We start from the raw sequence: 19735 nt of genomic DNA on the forward strand, positions 1-19735 counted from the left end.
GATTATTATGATGCATTATATTTTGCTATTCAAATTAAGGAACTTTTGATGGAGAACTTAAATTCTTTGAGGCTGTGTTTGGCACCCTAGATAATTTAGAATAGTTAAATAATTTTACTATTTTTTTTGAATTAAAATTACAATATGTATCTAAATATAATTAAATAATTAATTTGCATGCAGACAAATCCTCTACACCACATAAAAATGGGAAAATAATCGTACGCATGCGGGACCACTATCCACATAAAGATGAGAACATTACGTATACAAAAATGAGAAAGAGTTTTTGGATGCCTCAACTTTGTCATTAGAGTTAAATAATTTTACTTTATTTGAATGTTTGCTAACCTATACTCTCTCCGTCTCTGAAATAAGTTCATCTTTTTCCTTTTTGGGACGTCCCCCAAATAAGTTCATCTTTCTTTCTTTCCATTTTTGGACAACTACCCCACCACTAATAATACTTTATTTATTCTTACTTTTCACTTTTTCACTACACTCAATACTAATTATAACATTTTTTCACCTTTTCACCACTCCCAATACTAATTATAACATATTTTTCTCCACTATCAATATACTTTACCACTTTTCCTTAAAATCCGTGCCGTCCCCAAAGAGGAACTTATTTTGGGGACGGAGGGAGTATTATTTAACAAGGCAGTCTGTGATAATTGAGAGGTCCGATCTTATTTTACTGCTCCACTTTCAAAAGTAATATGGCCCCCCTCCTCTAATTATTTATCCGACGCCAAATTACTAACTTCTTTTTTCAACATACCCTTGTGGTTCTGCAAGATTATTTTTTTTGGAGGGGGTTATTCTTCTTTGGATTTTTTTGGAGTGGAACTTGTGCCAAGAATTGGAAGGAGATGAATGTTTTTTTTAATTATTATTATTATTATTATTATTATTATTATTATTATTATTATTATTATTAACATATGTCACGTGTGGTGGCGACTCGGGTCACCAGCATCCCGCTTGGATATACTGTAGCTTTTCTGGTGTCCCGTGTGGCATCGACTCGCGCGTGACGTCACTCAGGTCACCAGCGTCTCGCTCATTGGCACGTTGCTGCCAGAGATTGGGCTGTTGGACGGTCTCATCAGCCTCACCCTCGCTGCTGTCAACCTTACCGGTCCACTGCCTTCCAGTGAAGACGGTGATGAGCTTCGCAGAGCTCAAATTGTTCAACATCTACAACAATAATTTCACAGGGAATCAGTTGTAGGAGTTCATGAGTTTAAAGAAATTGAGAGTTCTGGATATCATTGGAAACTACTTCTGCTACCATAACAATTGAGAGTTCTTCTAGGGTCGCTAGAGAAAAAAAATGAATTTATAAATAGCCATTTAACAAATGTTAGATTGAGGAATTTATTTGCTCCAATTTATAAACGTTAAATTGCACAACATAACGCTTTAGACTTATTTGATTTTCACCATAAACGTTTTGATACTTAACCTTTTAATCTATAGTTATATCTTTTCTACTATTAAACAAGAACATTAAATATCTTAAATTTTTATCTTACTTATCAAACACCTAAGTAGATAACTAATTTCACTTTCATATATTATTTATTTTAATTTTATTGATCACACTATTTCCAAATAGGGGTAATTGCCTGTAAATTCCTAACGTTTACACGGAATTGGTTTTTGCACTTTTTTTATTTTTCTTCTTTTAAATACCTAACCTTTAGTTTTTGTCTGAAATTTATCCGATCACCGGTTTTTTCTTACGCCGGCGCCGAAAATGCCACTTTGGCAGCCGGAATTCACACTGTGGCAGCCGGAATTCTCCACTTGGCTCATTTGTGACATGTGGCAAAAAAAAGCTGAAAAAAATTGAAATAAAAAATACATGTGGAAAAAAAATAAAAAGAAAAGAAAAGGAAAATCACCCCCCCCCATCGTCCTCTCTCCCTTCCCCCACCCCAAACCCTAACTCTCCCTCCCCCACCCAGCGCCGCCCCCTGCCACCTCCACCACCGCCGGCGCCGCCACCCACCGCTACCACCACCAACGCTCCACCGCCTGGAGCAGCTGAGGAAGTCGATCGTCGCCGCCGTCCTCCGGAGCAGCAGAACAGCCTCCACTTCGTGGTAGTGCACGAGCAAGGCGCGCGACCAAGCGGCGGACGGAGCAGCAGACCAGCCTCCGACTTCCGGCCTCACCCTCCCCAGATCTCGTTGGCCTCCCCCTCCCCAAATCTCGTCGGGCTCCCACTCCCCAGACTGCAGCGACCTTCCCCTCCCCATCCCCAGATCCCGTCGACCTCCGCCGCCCCCTCCCCTTCTCACCTGACTTTCCCCCTCTTCCTTCACATCTCACCAGTTCCAATTTCTCCGAATTGAAGCGGCGAAGCACGGGGAATTGGTGGTGGCGATGGTGGTGGTGGCGCAGCAGGGGGCGACGAGAATTGGTGGAGAATTGCGGATCTAGGGCACGAATTGTTGCCCTTTGTGCGCTGCCGTCTGTGCTTGCGAATGTGGTGAGAACGGTGTAGGGTGGTGCCGGCAATAGTGGCGGCATGGGTGGTGGCGGGTTGGGGACTGGGGAGGGGCAGACGGGATCTGGGGATGGGGGAGGGACAGACGGGATCTGGGGATTTTGGGGAGGGGCCGATGGGTCTGGGGATGGGAGAGGGCCAATGGGTCTGGGAATGGGGGAATGGGTGGCCGGCGCTGGCATATGGTGGCGGCGGGCGGCACCGGCGGGTGGCAGGAAGAGGGAAGAGGTGAATTAGGTTGGGGAAGATGATGAGTTGGAAATTTTCTTCTTTTTTTTAAAATTTTTTTTGCCACATGTAAAAATTATATTTATATGTCAATTTCGGTTGCCATCTCATCTATTCCGGCTGCCAAAGTGGCATTTCCGGCGCCGGCATAAGAAAAAATCGGTGATCGGATAAATTTCAGACAAAAACTAAAGGTTAGGTATTTAAAAGAAGAAAAATAAAAAAAGGTGCAAAAACCAATTTCGTGTAAACGTTAGGAATTTACAGGCAATTACCCCTTCCATATATGAATACTTAACATGCATTGAGTTGCATAGAGGTCTATTTTAATATTCCAATACAGTATTAAATCCATTCCATCACTTTCAAAGTATTAATAATATTGAATTTTGTCATGATCTGACACCTTAAGCACCACATCCTTTTTTCGATAGCCTAATTTTTAAAAAAGCCTTTTACGCAGAATGATACTCCCTCCGTCCACGAAAAACATGCCACTTTGCTTTCGGCACGGGTTTTAAGAAAATGTGAGTAAAGTTGGTAGTGGAGTAAGGGTCCCACTTTAAATGTGAGTGAAGTTGTGTGGACCCTACTACTAAAAATGGAAGTGGCATATTTTTGTGGACGGACGAAAAAGGAAATTGTGGCATATTTTTGGTGGACGGAGGGAGTATAACACAATCATGCTTAAATATTTTGTGACATCATTAAAAATTAATATTTTTTGGCCCAATATTATTTGGATTTGTTTTGCTTCGCAATCAAATTTTTGAAGAGCCTTAATGAGTCGTCAAATTTTATTTTATTTTATACTCAGTAAAAGAACTAAAGAACTAGAAGAAGCATGCCTTCTCGCTAACCGAAATGAGATTTAATGTACCAAACTTTATATCCCACTTTATGTCCCACTTTCAGTTTTGTTTAATTTTTTATGTATATTTTCTTCAATTTCAACTTTATATGCTTTAGTTTAATTTTGTGATTATTAACTAAGGTTTATTCCATCAATTTAGGGTATATAATTATTTTTTATCATTTAATTTTATTTTTATTAGCTAATAATAGGTTGGTAAATTCAAAGTCATGGTATATACTTTTTAAAAAAAATAATTTTTTGATATAAAACTTCAATATAATTCAAAGTATTATAATAAATTTTATTTTTATAAAAATATTTTTAAAATAATAAATATAAGTATGGAACACATTGGCACACATAAGATTTTGTGGGACACTGGATCTCATCTCCGACCAACCTTTGGTGGATTTTGCTTTGAGGTCTTACTTATTGGCTTATTGCTCGTGAAACGAGTCCAGCCAGTTTTGGGCTGGGTTGGGTGTAGATATTAGGCCCAATGGTATCCGACAAGTATCAAAAGCTAATGGACTCGGGCTGGATCGGCCCGACCCGAAATATTTGCACTGTAAATGGTATTTCAGGCTTGGTTGGGCTCCACTTATTTTAGCCCGTGGTGATTTTGGACCGACCCGACCCGATTTGGAGGGGAAGGGAAGCCCGACAGGCTCAGGCTGGCAGGCCCGACCATCAAATTAGATGCAAAATTGAGGGTTGGCGAGAACAATAGTGAAGAGTCGATGGGCGAAAATGTAAATTCGGAAAACTGAATCGATTAATGAATGACAAAAACACCCCTGCCGGACATCAAGAAATGGCCCCCACTAAATCCCACGCATACCCCACCTCCCCCAAATCTCACGTTGTCACCTTCCTTTCCAGTTTCCATCGAAGAAATCAAAACTCACAACGAAATTCCACCAAAATTCAACCCCCACCGTCGATTTTCCCTCAGCCGCCAATCGCCGCTTCGCCGTCGCCGGAGCTCGCACAGCTCCCTTCTTTCATCCCATTGCCTCGGCCGCACATCCTCAATCACACAGTGCGAGGAATAGAACAGGGCGGAGCAGGAAAATTGGAGCCCTACGATGGGGGTGGATTACTACAACATCCTCAAAGTCAACCGCAACGCCAGTGTCGAAGATTTGAAGAGAGCCTACCGCCGCTTGGCGATGATTTGGCATCCCGACAAGAATGCGAACAAGCAGGAAGCCGAGGCCAAATTCAAGCAGATTTCTGAGGCGTACGATGTCCTGAGCGACCCGCAGAAGCGCCAGATCTACGATCTCTACGGCGAGGAGGGCCTCAAATCGGGCCAATGTCCGCCTCCACCGCGCAGTACGAGGGCCAACAACCAGGGGTTTCAGTACAACCATCAGCAGCACCCAAACCCTAATTTCAGATTTAATCCGAGGAATGCTGATGATATTTATGCGGAGTTTTTTGGGGAGAGTAGTAATGGGAATGCCGGCGGTGGTGGAAGTAGTAGTAGTGGTGCCGGTAGAAGAGATGCGTTTTTTAGGAGCACGACGATGAATGGTGGGGCTAGAGAGAGTTCGGGCGGCGGAGGATCGAGGAAGGCGCCACCGGTGGAGAATGCGCTGATGTGTAGCTTGGAGGAGTTGTATACTGGTTCGACGAGGAAGATGAAGATTTCAAGGAATGTTCTTGATTCTCATGGGTACGTGCATTTCCGTCCATTGCTACTTCTCTTTTATTTCTTTCTCCATTCTGCAATTGTTTTTGGGATGAGTCATTGTCTTGTTAATTGTTCAGATGGTATTGATTTGGGAAATACCTAACTTTTAAGTGTGTGTTTGGGAAGGGGTAGGATTGTTCAATGGAATATGATATTGTGGCAATTGGCATGGATTAAGACGCAGGTTTTTGTTTTTTGCATGCTGGAGCTTCTGGTCCTGGATTTAGAGTGCCAAAATATCTTCCTGGAGAATTTTCTTACTTACTTGGAAGACTGCGTGCAATTCTTCTTACTCTCTAATAGTTGAAATTATTAGTTTTTTTCCGAAAAGATTTAAAATTTGGCATCAGTTATTTGGTTAGTAGAATGGTTTAGTTAGAAAAGTTGTGTCAATTGTTTTGCTTAGATTAAGAGGGTGTTTGGCTGAGCTTATAAGCTCTTCAAAACAGCGTATAAGCTGTTTTCTTTAGGAGCTTATAAGCTCCTTCAAAGTGTTTGGCAAAATAAGCTTCTAAACAGCTTATATGCTCTAAAATAAGCTCCAAGAGCTTATAAGCTCCCAAAAGATAAGTTCCTCTACCCCAACTTAGATTTTTATAATCTTATATGCAACAATCATTTTTCAAATGTTTTTCAACTATAATTTATTATTTTCATCATAAATCATTCAAGTTCCTTTCTCTTCGATTTGCTCTCTCTAACAAAAAAAATCTCTCTCTAGCTTATAAATTCAATTATCCAAACACTTTGACAACTTATAAGCTCTTAAGAAACTACAACTTATAAGCTCTTGAAACATCTTATAAGCTGCTGGAGCTTGTAAGTTCCTTAAAATAAGCTTAGCCAAACACCCTCTAAATAAATTTAGCTGTGCGTTGAGGACCTGAGGTTGAGTGGCTCTACTTGAGAGTGAACTAGTTTCACTTATAATTGTTTGTGTAATATGTATATCTGCTTGTGTTGCATTTTTTTAAACCTATCTGCTCACCAGGAGCTGAAGAAATTATTTACTTTTGATATTGCATAGTGACTGACTCCAGTCTCCCTCAATTGGGCCAGTGAAAAGTGAAAACTAGAACACTCACAGTCAACATAAATACCTGTCCGTCAAAACTGTGAACAGCATAAATTTCCACTTACCCTTTAACCTTTTATCTGTATTAGACTCCTAGGAACTTGATTCTCCATCATAAATTACATTTCTAGTTTTTTATTGCTTTCATTTATTACATGCCCCATCATGAAACCAGGTTTACAACAATAAATTGGTACTAGTGCCGTTGTCTGAGGTTTCATTGCTTGTAAATCTTGGCGATTGTATTCTTGTATGCATTTGCATTGTATTATTGGATCCCTGTTGATAGATGATTAGAACTAGTATACATAGACTAGTGAAGAGGCTTTTGAGATAATAATAATAATAGGATTCTTTGAAGTTAAGGAACTCTTTTACCTAAATTTTGTGGTGCATCAAGTGCCTTACTTATGTTGGAAACTTGGTTTGCCTTAAAACTTGAAGTGCAGGTAGCTTATAGGATATGAAAATTTGAAGATTCTTCAGTGGGAAATAGATGGGTTTTTTTTGTTTGGGGGGGGGGGGGGTAGTTGAAGTTAACAAAACCAGGTAAAGTCGGTGATTTTTGGGCTTGTATATGGTGTTGAGGTTTTTGTCATTTCAATACTTTCTTAGGGTTCTCTCGTTAGAGTTGACAATATATCCAGCATAAGTCATGTCACTTGGTGGTGGGCTATTGCTTTAATGATTCTCAATCTATTTTTGTTAGGTTTGCAAGATGAGATGGTGTTTTGTGATGAATGTCTGTCGGTTGTCATAGATACCTATACCTCAATGAAAACGTGTTTCTGCAGTATTTTGTTTAGGTTTTAGTTTGAGGAAAGACTTACCAGGAGAATACCTGTGTTGGCTATGATGTTCCCTGGGGAAGATATCTGAAGTCATATGTTATTTCCTATAATATGTTGTACCACTTAACTTTTCTGTCATGGCCTTTGTGAAAGGATTGCCTGCGCCTCTGACTTTGTTGATATTCCTTTTGCACATAATTTAAGAAATCCCAACTTTTGAAGTTTGTATTAATTTAAAACACTTATGCAAGTGATTGCATTTCAAGTCAATTGTCTTACTGTGCTGTAAAATACGTATGGTATTCTATATCCCTAATTGCTCAGCACCTGCAGAATTACTAGCAAGATGTAATTTTCTGCAAATCACAAGACAACAAATTTTAGGTAGGATAAAATTGTTCCAGATAAGATGACTGGTTTTCTGAATGTTGATTCTTGCCTGTCTCGTTTTCAACAATTTGATTGCATGTGTTTTTACCCATAGTTGATTTCTCTCTTTTTGGACTATTGCTCCTCAGTCCACTGAGCTAAAATTTCTCCTGGCCTTTTAGTTAGTCATTACTTATTAGTAGTTTAGGTAACATGACCATGTAGTAGTTGCACAGGTAATTTGAATGCGAATGAGTTGAAATTTGATCTATTCTGTAAGGGGGCGTTTACTTTTGAGGATTAGCCTAGATAGGTAAAAATAGTACAGGCTAATCTATTGTTTACTAAGATGAATTGGAACTTTGGGATATCCCGATGCCCTTGATCATGTCTATCATTTGAGCTGATTTTGCTTGATTCATATCCCATTGAAAGGGTGTGATTGGAGAAATCATAGTAATGAGGATAAAAATACTCAATCATGAAAAGTAAACTTCGTTGATACTGAGTGAACTATTAGAAAATATATCAAACTTATTACATGCCATTAGATCCATGTGTTTGCAGAAGCAACTGAATAACTATTGCAATGCTGTTATGGTTCATTGCTTTTCTGAAAATTTTAACATGTTGCTCGTTGATTTCTCTCTCTCTATATATATATGTGTGTGTGTGTGTGTGTGTGTGTGTGTGTGCACATAAGAAAATTAATGTTGATCTACTTGTAATGTCCGTTTGTTGTATCTTCCTTCCTGTCTTGTAGTAGGACTCGTATGTTGGATGAGATCCTGACTATTGACATAAAACCTGGCTGGAAGAAGGGCACGAAGATTACTTTCCCAGAGAAGGGTAATGAAGAACCAGGCGTGATTCCTGCAGATCTCATTTTCGTAGTAGACGAAAAACCTCACTCAGTTTATACAAGAGAAGGGAATGACTTGGTGGTGAAGCAGGAGATAACTCTCCTCGAGTCCCTCACCGGGAAATCTTTTGAGCTTACCACACTGGATGGCCGGAACCTAACAGTCCCTTTAACAGAGATTGTGAAACCTGGACATGAGATTTCTGTCCCTAATGAAGGGATGCCCGTCTCGAAGGATCCTAGAAAAAGGGGAAGTCTGAGGATTCAAATCGATGTCAGGTACCCCAAAAGGCTCACCGAAGCCCAAAAGTATGAACTGAGGAGGGTTTTGGGTGGGAACTCGTGATATCATCCCCTGAATCATACGAGTCACACTATTAGTACAGGCAGATGGTGCAGCGTTCGGGTGTAAATACCAAAAAGTATGCTGCTATTGAAGTATGTGAATATTAGAAAGATGTTGAAGTTTTTCTTCTCAACAGCTCCTCCATGCCCCTGCTGGACAAGTGCCTCAAGCAGATACCTAGTACAACTTTTCGTGGGATAAGAAGATGTTCGCCATATTTATGTCGGTATGATATTCGTTTCTTTCTTATTTTTTCCTCCTTGGGGGTTAATGGCTTTCTTTCTACTTGTGGACTAGATTTCATTGTGTTCAGCAGAGATGATTGAGGTTTTTTTTGTTGCTGAACAAATTTATGTTTCTTATATAGGGTATCATCCAGCTAATAAGAATCTCTCTCTCTCTCTCTTACATGTTAGGCTTCACTATGGCTGCCTGAATTTGCTGCCTGTTGAGAAATGCATCAAATTTTATGACAGGGAAATATTGATATAGCAACACATTGATATGCCCCAAGAAAGGAATTCATATAGGAATTCAGTCGATCAGTATCATATCATGTCATTAAAAAGTTCCTGTTTAAACATTGATGTCAAAGCAGATCCTGTAAGTAGGTGAGAAAAGATGGTGGATAGTTGAACTAAACATGTAATTTTTTAAGCTTTCATGGTCAGCTTGGACCTAAGGTTTCTTAAAAAATTTAAGATAATATTACGAACATTATCTTATGCTTGCAAATTATAGTAACTTTTATTATCTTACATTTATAAATACAAGTAAGGGTGATTCTATTCATAGCCCCCTTTAAAAAGTATAACCATTCATCTAAAATATTAATAATAAATAATTATAAATTTACTAATTTATCCTATGATCTATAGCTCCCAAATTAAATACTCTATAATCTATAGCCCCGGAATAATGTACGATGTTATATAATTTTTTTCAATCATCTCAATATTTGAAATTATGCTATGTGTATCATCTCAATTTTCAAAGTTTTGATATTAACTTTCGGTCGTTCAAACCCAAAAATTAGTCGCTAATAATATTAACGACCGATTTAACGACTGTTTTCGGTGGTTGTTGTTTGCATCGTCGTTCCGAGTCTTAACGATCGTTTTTTCGGTCGTTAAATTTAACGACCGAATTTTCAGTCGTTAAAAAGAGAAAAATAAATAAATAAAATATTTTTTTTCGAAAATAAATAAATATATATATATATATATATATAGAGAGAGAGAGAGAGAGAGAGAGAGAGAGAGAGAGAGAGAAGTTAAACAGAGAATGCTAAATATTTAGAGAATAGAGAATTCGTGAAATAAAAACGAACAGATCTATAATTTTTACGAACAGATCAATGTACCGCATGAACAGCAATTTGCCCCGGGTTCGAATCATGTTGGTGGCGAGTTTTTCTCTTTTTTTACTAAATACGTCTGTTCGTTAGTTATGTTAATCTGTTCGTAAAATGTATAGACTTGTTCAAAATGAAATATATAATAATTCTCTGTTTAACTTGACCATATATATATATATATATATATATATATATATATATTTTATATCTCTGCATCCACAAGTATTTTAGTATTTCTAATGTATTTTGACCTTAATTAACGTTGAAGTTCCTTTCGAGTGGTCACCGGTACAGAACACTCAGATTATTGATATATCTAGTACCTATTAATTCATTTAAACTCTATTTCAATGTACAATATCATTAATCATTCATAACCTTATAATATGTCGAGATGATATCTAAGACTTGTGGTGCCGACGAAAGATTGACGGTATACAATATTATCGTAATAAATTATTAAATTATTAGATTTATTATAATTCAATATACAATATTATTCATTTATTAAATAAAATAACTTATTATTTTAAAATAATAAAATATTTGAAAATAAATAAAATAGATGATATCAAATAATTTATTATTTTAAAATAATAAAATTATTAATGTTTTGAAAATAATGAATCAAATAATTTAATAAATCTAATTATATTCTCAATAATTTAAAAATAAGAATTAAATAGAAAATTAATTAAAAATAATTATATATATAAATAAATATATAATCAAAAAAAAAATAAATATAATAAAAAATTGAAATTAAAAAAATTAAAAAGTTGAAAAAATAATATTAACGACTAATTTTTCGGCCGTTAATAAATAATTAAAAATAAATAAAAAATAAAAAATATTTTTAACGACCGAAAATTTCGGTCTTTAAAAAAATAAAAAAAATTAAAATAATATTAACGACTGAATAATTCGGTCGTTAAAAAAAAGCAAAAATAAAAAAATATTAACGACTGAAAAATTGATCGTTAAAAAATAAAAAAATACTTGATGACGGGCTCGTCTTCTTGGCCACCGCCACTGTCACCGTTCCGTCATGGTCGCGAACAATAACGCCAACCCCATACCTCCTTTTCTCCTGGTCGAAAGCGGCATCAACATCAAAGCGGAATCGCCCTCGCGAGGGTTTCTGCCAACGCCTCTCTCCCAGCTTCACTCAAAGCCATTTCTCCACAAAAAAAATCGGTTTGGCAACAGAAAAGGCAGCATGAAACGCAAAGCCGTCTGCCTCAGTGGGGGTGTCAAAAGTCTCATGCTTTCGGTGCTTGATATGGCAGAGAAAGGACCAAACTTTCCACATGAGAATGCACCAAATGTTGTATTCCTCGCTCTCCAGTTCAGCCACTAAAATACTCGCAATATCCGCCATTTCCATACCCTTTGTTTTCTTCAATAATGTCCAAAAGCGGGATCTTTTCCACACATCATGTATTTTCGGGCAGTGGATCAATGCGTGCGAGGTAGTTCCCCACTGATCCCAGCACTGTTCGCAAATACCATCTGTCGGGATATGGTGTCGTCTAAGATTTGCCTCAGATGGAATAAAATTGGTGAGCGCTCTCCACATAAAGATTTTTACCTTAGGCGGCACCGTGATATTCCAAACCATTCTTCCCCACTTTTTCCGATTCTCTACGCTAGTGTGCGGGTTAGGCTTATCCACCTTGGGGATGAGAGTAATAATTGTTTCATTCCATTCCCTAACCTCCGCCTTTCCATTCAGAACAGCCAGGACCTCTCCAGTTATCTCATTTCCCAAGATCGGCCAAAATCTTTGGTAAAAGCGGGCATTAAATCCATCGGGACCAGGAGCTTTTGTGGGGTGCATATCAAACACCGCCCTTTTTATCTCATGTGCATTATATGGTTTCATAAGTACTTCTCTATCATCATCAGAAACTCATTCCTCAATCTGACTCACCACGGCATCGATAGCAGCTATAGAGGGTCTGTTCGAAAGGAACAGATTCTGAAAGTAATCTCGTATGATCTTCGCCTTATCCCTCTCTTCTTTCACCCACTCACCCGTGTCATCCTTAAGTTGCTTAATGGAGTTCTTTTTCCTCCTCTTCAAAGCTTGCGCATGGAATGCTCCAGTATTTCGATCGCCATTAGTCATCCAGTTAACCCGCGCTCTTTGTTTCCAATGAGTCGTTTCAGCCTCTACAGCTCTCTCAATTTTCTCTGTGAGCTGCAAAACATCGCACATCGTGGCTTTACTGTTAACATTCCTCATAAGTTTAACTCTCTCCTTTCGCATGTCTGCTACTTTTTTTTCCAATTTGTCAAACTTGCTTTTTGCCCATGTCGTGAAGAAATCAGCACAAAGTGCCATTTTACTTGGCATATCCAAATAACCCAACGATGCCCATTTACACAAGAAGTCCGGAACAAAATCTCTTTCCATGAACCATTTTTCCTCGAAGTGGAACCGTCCCTTCCTAAAACTTCTCAGCTGCTGATCCTCCTCCTCAACCACACAAACCACCGGCCTATGGTCAGACCCAAAAAAATCAAGAGCTTTTGTTTCACACATGTCAAAATTCGTGTTCCAAAGATTGTTCCTGAAGAACCTATCTAATCGGCTTGAGATAGGATTCTCCACTTGTTTGTTCATCCACGTGAGACTTTTGTCGTGGTTAGGGGGTTCTTGTAATCGGCTGTAAAAAAGAACCTCCCTAAACTTCTCCATTTGCCCCGGGTTTCTGCTGTTTCCTCCGCACTTCTCAGTTGCTAACAAAATCTCATTAAAGTCGCCGCCTACGAGCCACGGCATGTCATCCATTGGAATCAAGTCACTCAAACGCTTTAAAAGGTCCCAAGAGAATCGCCTCTGGCTCACTTCTGGGTTTCCGTAAAATCCCGTGAACCTCCATTGTCTCCCTTCCTGTAAAACGTAACAGTCAATGTGTCCTTGCGAAAACGAAGTAATAGTCATCTGAAGACTTTCCTTCCACATAAGAATCAAGCCTCCTTGTCGTCCCTTAGCGTCGACCACAAACAAACCTTCGTACCCCAACAAACTCCGCCAATTAGAGCACTATGCTGTCACGAGTTTCGTCTCACACAAGAAGACAATTCCCGGGGAATTACCGGCAAGAAGGCGCCGGAATTCATGGAATGCACGTGGGCTTCCCAATCCCCGTGCATTCCATACTAAGTGAATCATAATTCTCAAAGGGCTGCGACGTGGCAGCCACCGCCGTTATCGAGCAATCTCTGTTATCACCATTTTCAATATGTCCCACTCTTTTTTTCTTTACCCTCTCCTCGTCTACTTCCACCTCTCCCGTTCCCTCTGATTTATGCCTAATTGTTCTAATTTTGGGGGTTTACATGCGCATATTTTAAGTTAAATCTTCTGGAAATTGGTGCGTTTTATGGTTTGTTTTATGCTTTTCAAAAGATTTAGGTCTTATAGAAGGAAGAGTGTGATTTTGGAGATTTTGGGAGTAGAGAAGCCCGCTTCAAAGCAGAGGAGTGCGCTCCAGAAGTCGCCAGCGAAATCCACTCAGGCCAGAGAAGTCAGGCTAGAGAAGTCAGGCCAGAGAAGTCAAAAGTCAGAGCAGAGGAGAGAAAACCAGAGCAGCGAAGTTTCGCCAGAGAAATCACTTCGCTGCTGAAATCATAAGCGCCAGAGGAGTCGAAGCGCCAGAGGATTCGAAGCGCCAGAGGAGTCGAAGCGCCAGAGGAATCAAAGCCAGAGCGGAAGCCATTCCGCTGGCGAGAGCCCCGAATTCGACCAGAATGGAGATGACTTGTAGCGCGCGTCACAGCTGGACTTACCTTCCTTTGCACGATTCTATTCCTTTTAGAGTCCGGCTTTGCTTGGCAACTTCCATGGTGATCCATAGGGATTTGAAGTCTATAAATAGGGCCATACTTTTCATTGTAAAATATACATTCCCCTTGCCCTAATCTTTAGTTTCCGCTAGGCAGCCAAAGTTTAGGTTTATTGCTTTCATAGTTCTAGTTTCGATTTCTGTTCTATTTAGTTTAGTTTATAGTTCTTTAAATTCATGTTTTAGATTAGTTCCCGTTTAGAGTTGTAATTACGTGACAGATTACTTCTCGAGACGATTTACGGTATTTCTTTAATTAAGTTTATTTATTTGTTTTTAGTTGCTTTCTTTAAATTCTGCAATTTAAATTATGCACTTTAAATTATGCAATTTAGTTTTATGCTCATTAGATTAGAAGCTTTTAAATTACAAGTATTTAAATTCATAGTTAGTATTTAATTTCCAAGTTCTTTTACTTTTATGCGTTTAATTCTTGCCTAGGGTTTAATAGTTTCATGCCTAGATAATTTTAAGATTAAGTTTTTAGTTAAGTTTAAATTACAAGCATTAGTTAATAATTCCTTTTTGCCTAGTTAAGTTTAATTCGCGTTAATTTACTTTCCATATTTTAGTTTAATCATCCTTAGTTTACTGTTTTCGCGTGACATAACTAATTGCCCTTTAAGATCTTCCTTGAGAGATGACACTGGGTCAACTTATCACTGCTAGGATGTCCTTGTTCTATTGCAAGTCAACTTAGAGGTGTTTCTAGTTGAGTCAAATTTTGGCGCCGTTGCCGGGGAAGGTTTTAGGCTTTTTAGTTGTGTCACTTTTCTTTCCGTTTTTACTTGCTTTATTTTTCTTTTTCTTGTTTTTGGTTACTGTCTCCCTCCGGTGCGTTTAATCCGTGTGTTAAGTGTTGTGTATGGCTCAGAACATGGAGTACATGGGAGATTTCACCCGGCCCGTCATCGGAGACACCAACACTTCGGCTATTGTGCTTCCACCCGCCGTCAGAGATTACAATCTAAAGCCGAATGATTCAAGTCTTCTACCTCTGTTCCATGGGATGCCGAGTGAAGATGCCCTACAATTCATCCGTGAGTTTTGCACACAAGTTCAAACCATTCCATTGCTAAAGCTCACGGAGGACCAACTTAAGCTCAAGTGCTTCCCCTATGCACTTAAAGATCGGGCGAGAACATGGATGCTAACTCTGCCGCCCAACTCTATCACCACTTGGGGAGAAGCTTGTGAGAAATTCATGCTAAAATACTATCCCAGCCACAAGACTCAGGAGCTAAGGACTCAAATCATGGAATTCACCCAAGGAGTGGACGAGCCCCTACATGAAGCATGGGATAGATTCCAAGAACTCCTCCGCCAGTGCCCACAACATCAATTTCCCAACGTGATGTTGATGCAATTTTTCTACGATGGGTTAGTGCAAACTGCCCAATTTATGGTGGACAGCACTGCAGGAGGTAACATAGCTCGGAAAACTGCAGTAGAGCTAAAGGAGATATTCAAAACCTTAGCCGAGAGCTCCCAGCAGAAATCAGTCCGTGGAAAGAGAGTTGAGGCCAGCGCTGTGACGAACCAGTACGAGCTGCAAAAGCAATTAGCGTCAATCATGCGCGAAGTACAGCAGCTCAAGATGAGCCATATGGAAGCTGCACCTGTCCCTGCGCAGAGCATAAATTGTAATCAAAGCAATGGTGGATGGAGAGGTCAACACCAAAGGAATTTCCAGCCTGCTCAACAATTCCAGAATGCTCCACAACCGCCAATACCTCCGCAAAAACAGTCCCTGGAGGAGACTATGCAGGCTTTTATGGAGGTTAGTAAGCAAAACTTTGAGATGACCAAGCAAAGTATGGAGTCTCAAGCTGCCACTATCAAACGCCTCGAGACAACCGTAGGGCAACTGTCGGGTGCGCTGGACCAGCTACAGCAGCAGCAGAGCCAAACTCATCAAGCGCTAGCTCTGGCAAGGATGCCAGAACAGACTAGGCTGCCAGCTCTGGCTCGACAGCCAGAGCAGAGGAGAAGGATGACAGAGCAGAGGAGAGCGCCGGAGTTGGTAAGGCCAGAGCAGAAACTTCACAAATCAAGTACGCCATATCAACCACCGAAGCCCAGCCCGCCTCTGCCACCATCAATTATTGATCCAACCCAACTATTGCCAAAGAAAGAAGATCCAGGGAGTTTCATTATTGGTATTGGTTTGGGTCGAGCTGGAGAATTCACAGGCATGTTAGACTTGGGGGCGGCAGTCAATTTGATGCCGTATGCTATTTTTCAGAAATTGGGCAGGAAGGATGAGGAGCTTAAAAGCACGAAAATAAGACTTCAACTAGCTGATGGGGCATATTGTAGCACTCGTGGTATTTTAAAAGATGTTGAAGTCATGGTGAGAGGAATCACGGTGCTAGCCGATTTCGTGGTGCTCGAGGCAGGGCATGGCATTATAGGAAAGAATGGGCAACTTGTTCTACTTGGTCGGCCTTTTATGGCTACTACCCAGACGCGCATTGATGTGGGTTCTGGAACTTTGAGCATGGCCGGGTCTGGTAGATCGGTAACATTCTCCGTTTTTAATAAAAAGCCTATTATTTCTAACTCTTCAATGCATATCTGTTCTCTTGTGGAGATTGCTGACCAGGAGGAAGAAGTAGAAATTTTCAGAGCTAACTGTCTTTCGCCAGCTCTGCCAAGCGCTCCAGCTCTGACTCTTCTGCCAGCTCTGAAGTTGGACGCCAGAGTAGAAATTCTTCCGCCAGCTCTGAAGTTGGACGCCAGAGTAGAAATTCCTCCGCCAGCGCTGACTACTCCGGCTATGACTATTCCGCCAGCTCTGCAGAGTACTTGCCAGAATGTTGCTAAGGAGAAACTGATGTGCACCAGCCCGGAAGAAGACAAAATTATACAAAATTTTCTTGATAATTTGCAGGATGAGGAGGCCATTGAAGATCAATTTTTGGCCAAGCTTCCACTCGACGTCAATGCCGTTCATAAGGTACCAACTACCGTGAAAGAGGATGCAACCGTTGAGGAAGAACGGGCTGATGTGCTGCCGTGCAAGGATGATAACGTGCTACGAGTGCAGAGTGCACCACTCTTGGAGGAGAAGAAAGAGGAGAGATCTCGACATAGCTCTTGGTTCGAGAGAATGATGAATGCAATGAGCTCTGCTTGCTCATTAAGAGGACCCACAGCTGAACTGAAGGATGATGTGCTTTCACGAGGACTAATTCAGCTGACGTTTCATAGCGATTTTGGTTAAGGGATCCTCTACGTCGGGCTGGCGACTTTAAAACTAGCGCTTGGTGGGAGGCAACCCACCGTGGTTTGGTTTTTGTTTTCGTTTTTCTTGTTCTTTGTTTTCCGTTTTTGTTTTTGTGTTTTCCTAAGCTTTTGGTTGCTTTGCGGATACTATGATGCTTGGTGTGCATGTCTTGTTTTCAGCGCTGCAATTCTCAATATGCCGCCAGTGCTGCTGCCACCACCGCTGCTACTCTGCCAGCGCTATACTTCTCCGCGCTGCACTCCTCCGCGCTGCTCCGCCAGCGCTGACCGGATTCAGCGTGGCCACTCTTCACTTTGCCACAGACAGCGAATTCCCCTCTTCACCACCTCGCACGATGCTTCAATTTCTCAATGCCGATAATCAGGGACGTTTTATCCTCTATTCTTATTTCTTTTGTGCCCTGAGGACATGGTATGCTTTAAGTGTGGGGGGGTGTTTTATTGTGCCTATGCTTTCAATTGGGCGAGATTAGTCTTTCTATGCTTAGTTTTTAGTCTCGAATCTTGCTAATTTTTATGAATTTGTGGAAGAGTAGATGGTTTTCGATGCGAATTTCGGGTTTGTGGATGAATGGTGGTTATTCTTGGTTTTACTGTTGATATGTGTTTCTTGATTGTGCAAAGAATTAAGAGTTTTGTTGCAACACTTTTGTAAGTAAGTAAAACGTGATTTGTCCGGTAGATGCTAGAAGGAGTGTTGTCATTGTGATTGCCTACGATCGTATCTTATCTGTGAAATGTGAAAAATGTTGGACGAATTGCCAACTTCAAAATTGCCAGCTCTGAAACATCTGGCCTGTTCTGAAATGTGATAGCTCTGAGTCTCTGCTCCTCTAGTCTAACTATGAGCATGGGAAACCACGTGAAAAGACTTTGGAGTACATCCAAATGGTTTTTATTTCACGAATTATGGCTCAACTGTCGAAAATCTCAAGCACACAAAGTCTGAAAAATGGTGATATTGATTATAAAGGCGATCACATTAGGGAATTCACTTCTAGAGGAGAATTGGGTCTGATCGAATTACTTACATTACTGTTTTGTTGCCTCCTAAACTTTGAGTTACTTGCATGATCGAGAGATGTGTATTGATTGTAAAATTTTGAATTGACTTTGAGAATGTTGGATGGAAATTAGCATCGTTGAAATCAATCTCTTCCTATGATTCATACGGATTTTGCTTGAGGACAAGCAAAAGGCTAAGTATGGGGGGTTGATTTATGCCTAATTGTTCTAATTTTGGGGGTTTACATGCGCATATTTTAAGTTAAATCTTCTGGAAATTGGTGCGTTTTATGGTTTGTTTTATGCTTTTCAGAAGATTTAGGTCTTATAGAAGGAAGAGTGCGATTTTGGAGATTTTGGGAGTAGAGAAGCCCGCTTCAAAGCAGAGGAGTGCGCTCCAGAAGTCGCCAGCGAAATCCACTCAGGCCAGAGAAGCCAGGCTAGAGAAGTCAGGCCAGAGAAGTCAAAAGTCAGAGCAGAGGAGAGAAAACCAGAGCAGCGAAGTTTCACCAGAGAAATCACTTCGCTGCTGAAATCATAAGCGCCAGAGGAGTCGAAGCGCCAGAGGAATCAAAGCCAGAGCGGAAGCCATTCCGCTGGCGAGAGCCCCGAATTCGGCCAGAATGGAGATGACTTGTAGCGCGCGTCACAGCTGGACTTACCTTCCTTTGCACGATTCTATTCCTTTTAGAGTCCGGCTTTGCTTGGCAACTTCCATGGTGATCCATAGGGATTTGAAGTCTATAAATAGGGCCATACTTTTCATTGTAAAATATACATTCCCCTTGCCCTAATCTTTAGTTTCCGCTAGGCAGCCAAAGTTTAGGTTTATTGCTTTCATAGTTCTAGTTTCGATTTCTGTTCTATTTAGTTTAGTTTATAGTTCTTTAAATTCATGTTTTAGATTAGTTCCCGTTTAGAGTTGTAATTACGTGACAGATTACTTCTCGAGACGATTTACGGTATTTCTTTAATTAAGTTTATTTATTTGTTTTTAGTTGCTTTCTTTAAATTCTGCAATTTAAATTATGCACTTTAAATTATGCAATTTAGTTTTATGCTCATTAGATTAGAAGCTTTTAAATTACAAGTATTTAAATTCATAGTTAGTATTTAATTTCCAAGTTCTTTTACTTTTATGCGTTTAATTCTTGCCTAGGGTTTAATAGTTTCATGCCTAGATAATTTTAAGATTAAGTTTTTAGTTAAGTTTAAATTACAAGCATTAGTTAATAATTCCTTTTTGCCTAGTTAAGTTTAATTCGCGTTAATTTACTTTCCATGTTTTAGTTTAATCATCCTTAGTTTACTGTTTTCGCGTGACATAACTAATTGCCCTTTAAGATCTTCCTTGAGAGATGACACTGGGTCAACTTATCACTGCTAGGATGTCCTTGTTCTATTGCAAGTCAACTTAGAGGTGTTTCTAGTTGAGTCACCCTCCTCCCTCCATTTCCCCAGAATCCCCCTTTCCTCCACACTAAGTGTTTTCTCTCCGGCCGTAACTGGGGAGATAGTGCGCG

The 19735-nt window shown here is 40.0% G+C and overlaps 1 protein-coding gene across 2 annotated transcripts; it reads left to right on the forward strand.

The window, feature by feature from the left end:
* Positions 1-4426: 4426 nt before the first annotated feature.
* LOC131002771 (uncharacterized) lies at positions 4427-9467 on the forward strand. Of its 2 annotated transcripts, XR_009094406.1 has the most exons (3): positions 4439-5286; positions 8303-8973; positions 9164-9467. XR_009094406.1 is itself a non-coding variant. In XM_057929239.1 (2 exons), the coding sequence occupies exons 1-2, from the start codon at positions 4694-4696 to the stop codon at positions 8745-8747; spliced, it is 1038 nt and encodes a 345-aa protein (XP_057785222.1). In that variant the 5' UTR covers positions 4427-4693; the 3' UTR covers positions 8748-9153. The 2 variants fall into 2 exon arrangements, 1 of the variants encoding a protein (XP_057785222.1); XM_057929239.1 differs by lacking the exon at positions 9164-9467 and having other exon boundaries at positions 4427-5286; positions 8303-9153.
* The last annotated feature ends 10268 nt before the right edge of the window (positions 9468-19735 follow it).

The sequence above is a fragment of the Salvia miltiorrhiza genome, unplaced genomic scaffold (assembly GCF_028751815.1).
Source record: "Salvia miltiorrhiza cultivar Shanhuang (shh) unplaced genomic scaffold, IMPLAD_Smil_shh fragScaff_scaffold_19_1, whole genome shotgun sequence".
In the NCBI taxonomy this organism is placed as follows: Eukaryota; Viridiplantae; Streptophyta; class Magnoliopsida; order Lamiales; family Lamiaceae; genus Salvia; species Salvia miltiorrhiza.